At 38.6% G+C, this 12932-nt stretch overlaps 1 protein-coding gene across 8 annotated transcripts in view; it reads right to left on the bottom strand.

The window, feature by feature from the left end:
• The window catches only part of DNAH5 (dynein axonemal heavy chain 5), a 137031-nt gene that overhangs the window by 107579 nt on the left and 16520 nt on the right, over window positions 1–12932 (bottom strand). For 6 of the 8 annotated variants that reach the window (XM_038128809.1, XM_038128805.1, XM_038128810.1 and 3 more), the window contains exons 2-3: window positions 4851–4985; window positions 2971–3055 (exon numbers count right to left, since the gene is read on the bottom strand). In XM_038128809.1, the coding sequence (XP_037984737.1) occupies window positions 2971–3055; window positions 4851–4985 (220 nt within the window). Of the gene's footprint in view, window positions 1–2970; window positions 3056–4850; window positions 4986–9369; window positions 9970–12932 lie in introns of those variants that run through there. The other 2 variants (XM_038128807.1, XM_038128812.1) reach the window with 2 other exon arrangements.

The following is a 12932-nucleotide window of genomic DNA, read 5'->3' as shown; positions in this document are numbered from 1 at the left end:
AGGTGGCCACCATAAGTTCCTTCCCCATCCTTCTGCTTGCATAATCTTTCTTTCTCCCTTTTTTCACTGCAGCTCAGAAGAAGTCTCCTTTTCATATACCTGAGAATTACAGCAAGGCTCTGTCACCAGCAAAAGACCTGACTCTGTAAATGTTATTAATTTGATGTATTGCCTGCTAATAAACTTGTGCTATCTTTACACTGCAGTAATGTTTCAGTTTTTCATGGTTCTTGTTAGTGAAGGGGCCAGAGATGTGCTTCTGTTAGAAGTTGCTGGAGGCATCCACCATGTCCGGCAGAGCCAATCCCTGATGGACATGCTGCTGGCCAGGGCTGGGCCAATTAGAGATGGTGGTAATGCCTCTGTGATAACGTATTTGAGAGGAAAATCAAAACAAAGTTTGGGGCACAGTTTTATATCCAGACAGAGAAAAGGAGGAGGTAAGAACATGGGAAGGAGCCCATGCTGGAGTGGGTGGATGCCTGGAGGAGGCTGTGATCCAGCAGGAAACACGGAGGAGAGAGGGGTGCCTTGCTTGCAGGCTGGAGCAGCCTGTCCTTGGAGGACTGCACCATGTGGAAGAGTGACCCACAACACAGCAGTTTTGGGAGGACTGCTGCTCATGAGATTGGAACCACAATGGAGAAGTTCACAGAGAACTGTCTCCTATGGGAGCGACCCCACAGTCTCACAGGGGAAGGACTCCTCTCCCTGAGATGTGAAAGAAAACCATGGGTGATAACTGACCAAAACCCTCACGCCACTGTCTCCCTGCCTTGTTGGTGGGAAGGAGGGAGGGGTTGGGGGAAGAGAAGGTGGTTCTAAGGCCTTATTTTACTTCTCATTATCCTGCTCTCATTTAGTTGGTAATAAATTCACTTTGTACCTTTAAGTCAAGCCTGTTTTGCCCTTGAAGTGTTTTCTCCCAGTCCTTATCTTAATTCATGAAACCTTAGATAAATTCTCTCTCCACTGTCCAACTGTAGCAGGGGAAGGTGAGTGAGCAGCTTTCATGGGTGCCTGGCATCCAGCCAGGGTGAAAGTGCCACAAGTAATTACAGAAGCAAGACCAGCAAATGCAATCAGAGTTTTCCCACAATCTGTGGAGGTGAAGTAGGTAGTATAACCTGCATTCTCTTTAGAAAATATGTACTCTTACTGAAAAGGGTGCTAGAAGTTTTTAAAATTCACATGAATAGTGATCTTCAAAACACTGCAAGAAATCAAACTTTTAAATGACACTTAAGGACTCTAAAGTAGATCTTTCTGAACTCAGAGATACAGTCTCCTGCTCTGCAGAAACACAAAATTCCTTGTACATTCCCTTCATGGGATCATCTTCTGCCATACTACAAATTTTGGTTGATCCACATCAGGATCAGAAAACCAGCTTGTGTGTGAGGTTGCCATAGTAAGTGCCCTTGCCAAGAGAATGCATGTAATGCCACAAAAATTTACTTAGCTTTACCAGTTAGTAGCTACCACCACAACTGAGATTTTTGCTTTGACAGCCTGTGAACCACAGCCCTAAACAATCAACACAGATAATTCTTTCACAAACTCTGCTCCACCTACAAAGGGAAAACATACAGCAGAAATTTTATTGTCTGACAGTATTACAAGTGACTGCACTTACAGCTGTGGGCAGTCAGTCTCCAGCCCACTCACTTAATCCCCACTGTCTTCTCCATCACTACCTTTTTTTTTAACTTTTTTTCCACCTCTGCATGATGTTCTAGGTACTTTTGCTTATTCACCCAATGCATGCCTTGCTATGAATTCATTTGGGTTTTGCTTATGTGTTTTTTCTACTGCTTTCCATATTGCCTATATTTAGCACCAAACCCCAAAAGGTTACCAAAATCATACCATACTGTAGTGTGATCTGATTGGTTTGTTGGTGGGCATGGGCAACACTCATTAGATTCCTAGTCTTTGACCCTTGTCTCACACTCTCTTTGTCATACTTTCACCACTTCATCTCAGGCATGTTAAAACTTGCTCATCAGATTTCTAAATTAGTGGTTGTATTTGTGTTTTCATTTAACTGTGTTTCTATGCGCACTGATTTTTTTTTATTAAAGTTGCTTATATCATATTAAATAGTCTTTTATCCCTTTTAGATGTATACAGATATACTGAAGAAAATGGATACATACATATATACTGAGAATGCATGAAATATAAATCCATCTTTGTACATTCATCTAGGTACATGTTTACCTATGTATAAACACATTTATACAGCTAAGCATAGATGTTTACAGGGCTCCTCATCCAGGGTAACCAAGTGGTGTGAGCTCCCACCAGCCAGTAACAGGCTCTGAGAGGTCACAGAGCACCTGGCTAGTCCCAATAGCAGCAGCATTAGAGCCTCTGGGAGAGAGGCCATGGGCAAAAGGCAGATGTCCTTATCACAGGGATCCTGAGCTACCTTCACGGTGAGGGAGAAGAAGGCTTCCCCCAGAAATGTGGAATATGGGGGCACTCATTAAAGGGGTATGTGCAGAAGGGAATTCTGGGGTAACACCCTTCTACCCATAATGTGGTTCTCATGAAGGCATTTGTCATGTAACAGGACCACCTAGATGGATGGTCACATGCCAAGAAATGTGGATGGCTTCTAGGGCCAGCAGGTGTCATGATTGAAGGGGAGAGGAATGGCATCTGTCACTGCTCACCTTGTGCGAAAGTTACCTTTTAATTATCAAAAACAAATTCCCACAGGCAAGAGCTGCTGAGCTCACTAAGAAGTACTTTGCTGCTTCATAGTAGCAACATGCAGAAGTGCACTAATAAGCTTCAATAATTTCATCAATCGTCATTTCATGAACAGGGATCAATGCCTTGTTATGACCAAACCTGTCTTGCCTTAAGTCCCAGTTTATAAGAACTTGACTCTTTTCGTTTTCCTTGCACATTTGCTCAGCACAAGTGTAACACATTGCAGGAGAATATAAGTTGCTTTACCTGTATCCATTACTTCCACGTCTTGACAGTAGAACATCAGATGACGCAGACCTCCAGGGGCCAGGAACCTGTTCATGCGCTCTATCTGTTGGAAATCATGTTGAGATCATTATATGTCATTGATTTGATTCATATCACAGCAACACAGGAAGACTTTGCTTATTTACTTATTTACAAGCATCAGGACAATTTCTCAGTTCTTCATCAATTCAAGGCTGCCATCAAGCATCACTGAAGCAGGTATTGGTAATGCAGTCCACAAATCTCATGTATAGGCCATACAAGCTGAGGAAGAAACTGAGTTGCTTTATGCTAATATGCATGTCTCAGCACGTGAAAGTCTGGCCTCATCCACTATTTTTCTAGATCGGAGTTACTCTTCTATGTAGCCCCTAACTACATAGCTATCTTTAGGAGAAAAGTCTCATTCAAGTTCATCTTCAGCAACATGAGGTGGTACCATTTGTGCTTTCTAGTGCAGAAAAAAGGCTAAAAGATCACCAGAAGCTGGAAGAAAGCCACAATTATCCCTCTTCCATTAATAACAAGCCTCAGTTGCACCAAGATAATGAACTGCTATTCCAGAAAGTCTTGGCTGAGCCCTCCAAGATGAGGTCAAAACAACTATTACACTTCTCTCTTTCCAAGTCTAGAAACTGCCAATATTTTCCTCAACTGACAGCTATTCTCAGGCACTATAGTTTGCCAGGAAATCCATTTAGAGATAGAATGCACAAAGGCTGACACAAATTCTGCTTTTTAATGTGCATGACGTTCTGCACTGCTCATTTGCTATCTCATGAACTTATAGAAATGCTAGAAGGGACCTCTGGGAGGTCTTGAGGCCAGCTTCCTGTGTCACCAACAACAGCTCCAATCATCTAGAGCTTTTGCCTTGGCTGAGTCTCAAAAACCACAAGGACAGAAATTCCACAACTAAATAACCTATTCCCATGCCACATTACCCTCCTGGTGAAGAAGGGTCTCTTGGTGGCCATTTTACAAGATGTGGCTTTATCTTTGGAGTTATTATCTGCACCCACTGAGAATAGTTCAGCTCTGTCATCTTTGCAACCACTCTTCAAGCAGCTGCAGGCTACTACTTCGCTGTGATTGAACCTCTTCTTCTCCCTCATCTCATACTTCATGTGCCCTGTGTCCCCTCTTTTTCTTACTGGACTTTCTTCAATTTCTCAACAGTATTAGCCCTGAAATGGGAATGCATAGATTGAAGGCATGCAGATGGAAAAAAAAATACAAGAGAAAACAAACCATAAAAACCCAAACCATGGTCATGTTTACTTTAGTGTCAGGAAGTAAAATATCTACTTCCATCTACCTAGTGCTTTTTTTTAAGTGATATTTTTTAATGTCTCAATATATGAATTTGTATTAGCCGTCATGCAGTCACAGTTAGATCACATATGCCATTGTATTTTGTCAAATACCTTCTACTTATTTTAATTTGCTAAACTAGACCGCAATACAGTCTCACAAATGCTGCTGGCAGCCTTACGGAAACAACAACACATAACCTGCTGTGGAAAGGGCTCTTGAACCTCTTTCTACTGTGTACTCAAGGACTGGGAGACTTCACACTGTGGTTTCACTATGAAATACAGTCAGAGGTTTTAGCATATTAACTATCACCACTGGAAAGGAGAAATTCTAACCAATTTAAAAATCAATATCATTACAATAGGTCCTGGAATTAAGGACACTTTTGTTCAAATTAATTTAAAATGCTGAAAAATATTTTTTCAAGCAGAAGACTTAACTGATCTCAGGTGTGAAGTCTGAAAACTATCTCACCAAGAATTTAATGGTAATATTAGTTCCAAAGTATATTACGAGCTTCACTTTCAAATTCATCAGGTTACCTGGTTTCCATCAAGAATAGCATCTTCTACTTCTGCTTTGTCCAGATTGACGCAAGAGGCAACAATATCCAGTAAGTAATCATGTCTGCTGTCCAGACAAGCACGTTTAGCCTCCCTCTCATCCTTGAGCTTTTGCTGTTATTAAATACAAAGTGGATAATGAAAAATTCACTATCTTATTTGAAGACAAAAATAAAGAAAGCTTTAAAATTTATTTTTTAAAGTAACGGCTATTACATTCAATCCACATTTGTGATTTATGTTTCTATGGCGCTCAAGTGAAAATTTTAGAAGCAGCCTTTGTTACAATTTTACAGTTTGTTGCTGGTTGTTCCATTTTCAGATTTATCACAATATTTCTATCATAAATAATGTTGTACAGAAAGCTTATTTGTTGAAAGGCTTTGTTGGAAAAAAAAATATTTTATATGTACAGCCCCATGATTCTGCAAGTTACCTTCAACACCCTAAGTCCTTCGTCTCAGCTTTTCAGTCTAGTCACATAGGACCATCAAGTCAAGACAGGATTCTGACTGATCTTTGTTATTCGTGGAAGATATTGTAAGCACTCTCTAATAAAGACAGATGCTGCTGGAGGAAGCTAGGGTTTTATACATTATCTCTTTAATATAATGAGAAGCAAAACAAACCACAAGCCTCAAGGTACACAAGTGTTTACAAATGTGCTTAACTATAGCTATTATACCATTCTTCAAGCAGTAAGCCTACTCTTCTAATTAAATTGAAATCCCGTATGTAACACACCTCATTACATTATAGACAAAATAGCCTTCTGGAATAGTTACTGGTATTATTGTACTTGCGGGTTACAAGATTCAATATAATTTCATTTTCCAAAGAAATTTAGAATGATGTTTCATTGGTGGTAAATTCAATCCTTATTTCCCTGGTGATTAGGAGAAAACTAGTAACTTTATAAAGTATGCATGAGTGATTTATCCACAAGCTTTTGCAGAGCCAAAAGGACTTGCATAATATACTTTATACCCTTATGTAAATATCTTTCCTACTTTCTGAAGGAATTTTCAAATACCTGGTAAACTTGTAACTACTATGCCTTCATAAATGCTGAATGCATTTGAAATATTTTTCCATATAAAAGACAAACATACAAATCCTATTCTTTACACAGATATGTCTGAAGAACACAGTAGCAGATTAATTCATACTTGTGCTTTGTACTATTTTACCCCTCCCATACCCTAACATAGTATTCAGTTTCCTGAAAGTGAAGTGTCATCACAGGATTGGCTTTTCCTGCAGGTTTTTAAACATCAGCAGAAATTTTCCTCCTCATTAGACATGCAAAAAGCAACCATTTTGTCTGAATCAGCTTCATTCACACTAGATTATAATAACAGAATATTCAAAACTTTTGTTACAGTAACTTGAACACAACTGATAGGGCGTCTTTTAAAAAATAGTAATACAATCCAATACTCTATCAATTATTTTCTATTTAATACAGAAGAAGCCTTTTGTTTTACCTAAACTACAGAGAGACTACTTTTGTACTCTGCTTGTGCTTCCAATACAGAGCTCCAGATATATTACTATAGAGGACTACGTTACACTGGTTTTTAAGTCACCACCTCCACCTATACAGATGCTCTTGACATGTTCAAAACCTCCATTTCTTCTACAAGTTGCTGTTTGTGTAGGCTGAAATCATGAGCACCTTCTTCTCAAATTGAGCAATCATGCCCCAATGTTTGTTTCCAGTTTTAAAAACTTTTTAAATGGCTGTGTCTCAAGCCCTATAAGAAATATATAAGCTGTTGTGCATAGCTGTTCATACAGCACTGGGCAATATTTGATGTCTAATTCCAATAACAAGAATGTTCATTAAGATATCACAAAATTTAATAAGTGCAATTAACTTAAATTACTTAATGAACCATACCTAGAGAAAAAGGAAACTATTAACTAAATGGTAAAGCTATAGTTTTATGGAGATTAAGACTTTGACTTGTATTTATCACATGTCACCACTGGAAGGCATTTGTTTTGATATGTTGGATAACTCTATTACTAATGCAAGTTCCACGCATTTTTCCCTGAGAGTTGCTACAATGCAATGCAAGAACACTCAATACAATTCAAGCTGTCATGCTTCTTTATTTTGATGAGTTACCATTTCTACAAACCTCCTTCCCAAATGAAATGTTGCTTTATCACAAACTTGCACATTTGTTGTTGCAGTCATTAGAAGAGACTAATTTTCTGCCTCACTTTTAGGATTAGGTTGTACACAGAAAAGTAGAGGAAACCTAACTTCAGTACTTTCAATAGCAAGTCACTAATTTATTTATTTTTATGTATTTAAAAACACTAAGAGGCTATGCTGGAAACTGTCTCCCAGTCTATCTTGTGAGCTTCCATTTGCATACTACTAAAATAATGAATTTTTAAGGTATTCTTTACGTAGGATTAAGAATCTCAGATAATTGTTAGAAGAAAATGCTGAGATTTCTACCTCTCATTCTTCCCTTTCCCCTTTAGCTACCCTCACATCTCACTTCAAATCAGCATTGTGGTCATGGCCTACATGTTTTTGTAATTTTATATCCTGCAGTATTCACTACAGTAGTACAGAGGCCTAAACAGAACCTATACCAAAAAAATATTACCCAAGAATAGGCAGCTCTATGTAATTCAGAATTTCATAGAACACTGAAAGACTAAGATTTGAAGATGGAAGGAAGCTGAAACTCACAGAGGATCATTTATGTAGATAAAAGAGAAATTGCTGTTACATGCAGTAATACCAACATGCAAATCCTGAAAAGTATCAGCAGCAACTCTGATCAGGGTCATACATCAACACCTCTTCCTAGTGTCCCATAATGTAGGAGGATGCAGTATTTACAAGAGATAAACACTGTCTCACTTAGATATCTGGAAAGATTGTCCAAGTTTTTTATGGTACAGCTTCAGCTCAGTTTTTCATGTAAAGAACAACACAGGTAACACGGCCAAGTTTAGTTTTGGGTTCCTTTTACCACTTTTGGTTACGAAGGTAAGAATGGTTATATGACACAGTCCCATAACAAATCAAGGTCCAAAGCTAAACTCATCAACTGAAAAGTCCTTTTCTGATGATTAGTCCAGTAACAACATGTAGCTTGATTTATGTTACATAAAACCTTAAAATTCCTAATACCTAAATACTAAAAATTTCGCACAGGAAACTAATTTCAATAGACATCTTTTCCTGAAGCAAGAAAAGGGAGAGATTCCTAAATTGATCTTTCATATACCTAAACCCATAAACATCTCACCATCAATCTGAAGAAATAATTTGAGATTAAATTAAAATTTTCAAAAAGTTTGCTAGCTGCTAAAAAGTATATATATTTAAGCAGCAGGTACTAAAAGAGCACAAGTCAGAGATTCAAGGGGTGCATTTTTTGAAACACGAGGCTTAGAAACCAGCTATTGACTATTGCCAGCTTCTCCATTACAGACTGTAGCTGCTGATGCAGACACCCTGAATAGAGTTAGCAAGAATGTTGTTTAGTATGCAAGTCAAATGCACGCAAAATAAAACTTGTTCTGAACACTCTTTATCCAGCAAATAATGCATTTTCTTGTCAGAATACTGTGCATCACTGAATTTAGACATGCTGAAATCAAAGTCTTATGGATGAGCGAGATTTTACAGGGAAATTCAATTGTGAAAGAATCAAAAAGTAACAATGTTTTATTGTTAATTTACTGACTTATCAAAAATTTATTTAAGCAGTGTGGAATTCCTTTGTCTCTCCTTTAACTTGCTAAGATTTTTTTTATATTACATAAGCCTTGCTCATGAATTTCCCTTCAAAAGTAAACTGCACACCATTTCACATATTTTAAAGCACCCTGAGTTTTCAATTTTCAAGTTTCAATGTCTTTATTTCTTCTTTCCAAGAAAATACAAACCCCAAAGAATTAGGGTAGTTCCCTTCTTTATCTAACTCTTAAATCTCAAAAATCAGAGCTCTGCATATGTGTTACCACATTGCATTAACTCAGGAACAGTTTGCTTAAATAACCAGCTTTTAAAATTAGTCTAAGTATCTTAATGACTTCTATAGTCTGTTGTGGTTTCTCAATGCTAAGTATTGCCTTCAAAATTCTATTCCCATCTTAGAAGTATGGGGAAAGTGAAGTTACATTTCTATTTTCCTTCATGGCAGAGTCAACCCATGTTTTGTTGCCATGTCTAACATCAAACCCTTTAGAGTACTAATTTAGCATTTGTGAAATTATACCATTACCAGACCATTGCAACAATCTGGGCAAGATACAAGCACCACTAGCCAAATGCATAAACACCTCCCAGTGCAAATTTGCCTTTCAAAACAAATTGTGCAACTAACATCATCCACTTACGCCTATTTTAAAACACTTTTTTCCATGCTCTCTCCCCTCAATACACACCTTTATTTAGGTTTAGACTAATAAATTGTGTATTTATTAGTCTAAACCTAGTTCAAAATTCAGTTTTCCTTACCTTTATCACTCTGCCAATGCTTCGTTTCCAAAGTTGCTTTCTTCCGGCTCTAAACATTGTACTATTCAATATAAGCATCAAGCACTGGTTTTCAGGAGCAATCCCTAATCCATGGGGAAAGCTTCTACATTCATAATTTTGTACTCCCCCCAACCTTTTGTTTGCACTTGTTTCTTTCCTTTCACTAGGAATGCTAAAATAACTCTGGAAAATATAGTAAGGACATAAAAAACCCAGCACCTATTAACCTTATCTCTGTATTTAAAATTCAGTTCTAGTGTGCATACAAATTGCTAGAAAATTAAATTGCACTACCACAGAAACAAGAGGTCTCTAGCCACCAGAATTTACTGCCTATAGATTAGGCCTTGAAAGTTACTGCTACCAACCACAGTGTTGTTAAGGTGATACTGTTTACATACAAACACGGCTGGATACAATTCATCATACTCAAGGGCACCATAAGTATTTGCAGAAGTCGATTTTATAACTGCTTCTCTGATTTGTGTTTAGCCTTCTGAAGAAATCCTTGTGTCAACAGGCATCTTTGTTTCCTTGTCACAGGTGACTGTTTAAATATACAGCAACAGTCAAGCAACTTTCAAATGTCTTTTACCTACAGACTTGTAAATTACTGAGTTTTCTATTCATGCTTCTATACAAGTACGTTCAGTTACACTTATTTTTCAGTCGTACAATGGTTGCTTAATACAGAAATTTTTCTTCAGCAAATGTTAGGTTTTTTTCTTCCTAAAAGAGCTTTAATTTTTTTCCACTTCAGTGACTGAACATAATCCAATGTCCTCTTGAAAATGCCAAGAAAAACAACCTAATTATCCAGTATTAGTAACAAGAAAACAGATATTTTACAGCTATTTCTGGCTTAAAATGTCCCTAAATATTTCTGCTTCCACTCATATCAATGTGAGTAATGTGTAAAAGCACTTGACAACCTTAGCATTGACAAAAATCACATGAGTACAAACCATTTTCCCTGCATTATCTACATTTTCCCCACCTACTGTAGTCAAATTCAGTTGTGCATACATGTTTGAAAGAGAAAGACTAAAAAATTGCATTTAGGGTAAAAGTAAACATCCATAGATTTCTCTGAACCCTTTACGGAGTTATTGTTTCAAATTAAACATGCTATTAAATATTACATATAAAGTAAATTCCTATGGACATATTTAAACCACTGAGGAATTAATTATTTACATTCTGTTGGAAGGCGTCCAGAGGAGAGCCACGAAGTTGATCACAGGACTGGAGCAGCTCTCTTGTGAAGACAGGCTGAGAGGGCCAGAGCTGTTCTGCCTGGACAAGAGCAGGCACTGGGGACACCTTCCAACACCTATCATTTCCTAAAGGGGGACCTGAAAGAAGGCTGGAGGGACTTTTCACAACGGCATAGTAGTGATAGGACTAGAGGGAATGGCCTTAAACTGCAGGACAGCAGGCTCTTCACTGTGAGGGTGGTGAGGAACTGGCACAGGTTGCCCAGGGAAGCTGTGGATGCCCCAATCCTGGATGTGTTCAAGGCTGGCTGGATGGGTCTCTGAACAATCTGGTCTAGTGGAAGGTGTCCCTGCCCATGGCAGAGGGGTTGGAACCAGTAGATCTTTGAGGTTCCTTCCAACCAAAACCATTCTCTGATTCTATACTTATTTGCATGCTGTATGTGATTTCTAAAGTAAAAGGTCAGCCCAACAGGCTCAACTTCACCATGCAGCAATAAAAGATCTTTTAAAAAAAATAAGGAGAAAAAAAACCCTTACTTACTTAATCCCTTGAAAAACCAGCTAAAAATCATGGATCTTTTTCCTAAAATGCTATAAAGTCATAGCAAATCACTTACAGAATCACAAAGTTATAAGAATTTTTTTAAATTTCCAAAAGTTATCTAGACCAGTATTTTGCTCAGAGCAGGTCCAATTAGAGTGGGTTGTTCAGAGATGTTTGCAGATTTAATATCTCCAAGGGTGGAAATTCTGCACCCTCTGGGGCTATATAACTGTGCCCAACATAACTTGACCACCAAGCATAAAGACTGTTCCCATCTAGCTGAAATCTGCCACGTTCCAGTTTGTGTATGTTGGCTCTTATTACCGCAAACCTTAACGAAGCATTAATCAAAGCTTCAGCTCTGTTGTCTCTACCCTCTCATTAGACAATTACAGGCTGCAATAAGATCACCCCTTAGCCTTTTCTTCCTGTGGCTAAACGAGCAGAGCTCTTTTAGTACCCACCACTGCTGCTTCCCGTTTTTCTACACATCATCCATCTCACCACAGAGGGCAATCAGGATGATCATGAAGAATGTGACACTTGTAAATCCATGATGGCTGCTCACAATCAGCTTCTTGGTGCTTCATGTGCCATGAAATGGCTTCCAAAACTGTTTGCCCCACAATCTTACCAGGAGCTGCTGATTGGTGTGTCATTCCCAGGATCCTCCTTTTTCTCCTCTTCTACAGATAAGAGGACATAGTCTTAAACTGCACTGTGGGGGGGGTTAGGTTGGATATTAGGAAGAGTTTCTTCACAGAAAGGGTGCCTAGACATTGGGCAGGGCTGGCCAGGGAGGTGATGGAGTCACTGTCCCTGGAGGTGTTTAAGTGGGCACTCAGTGCCATAATCTAGTTGACACAGTGGTCTTCAGTCACAGGTTGGACTTAATGATCTCAAAGGTCTTTTCCAATACAATTGATTCTGTGACAGGTGTAGCATTTGTCTTTTTCTAGTTATCAGGAACCTCCCCAGATCATCATGGCCTTTCTAAGGGAGATGGGCCTCAAAATGACATTGGTTTCCTCTCTCACGACCTTCAGGTGTATATTATCTGCCCCCATGGACTTCTATGGAAGCAATTGACTTAAGTGCTCTATAACACTTCCTTTGCCTACCATGGATAATCCCTCATTTTTGTTCACTATGCAAGGAGTCTTCAACGTCTAAAAGAGCCAGAGGGCAAAGCCAGCTCATTAAAACTCATTTTAAAAGTCACTGAAAACTTCAGCCTTCCCTTGTTCTTTGCTCCTTAATCTCTTGTTCCCCTGAGCAGTGGGCCTACATTTTCTTGTGCTGTCAGTGTACTTAAAAATGATATTGTCATTTCTCTTTGACCTCCTCACAAGTCTGAACTCCAGGAGAGCTTCTTAACTCTATCTCTGTGAACTCATTGTGTCTATGTCCTTCTTGGGTGGCCCTGATGCTATTTCATCCCAAGCTTCTAAGGCAGCTTGCATGTTTACATTCATTCCCTCTGTGTTCATCCATTCTGGCCTCCTACAAGGTCTCCTGTTCCTTCTGCACATTGAATGGCCTGTCTTGTGTGTTCCAATGATGTTATACTTGCAGGTCACAAAGCTTTCTTCAGCCTTGTTTCCTTCTAGAAAAGTCCTTAATGGGTTTCTGCCAAGAAGATTCCCTCAAGAAGTCAAAAATCTGATGTTCTAAAGTCTAAGGTTCTTTTAGCGTTTTAAATTCCACAATCTCATGATCCCTGAAGTTAAATCTTCTCTCAACTTGCCCATCTTCAACCAGTTTTCTTGTTTGTAAAT

Source organism: Motacilla alba, chromosome 2 (assembly GCF_015832195.1).
Source record: "Motacilla alba alba isolate MOTALB_02 chromosome 2, Motacilla_alba_V1.0_pri, whole genome shotgun sequence".
Classification (NCBI taxonomy): Eukaryota; Metazoa; Chordata; class Aves; order Passeriformes; family Motacillidae; genus Motacilla; species Motacilla alba.
Note: the sequence above shows the minus strand (reverse complement) of the source record. Positions and strands in the feature narration are given on the sequence as shown.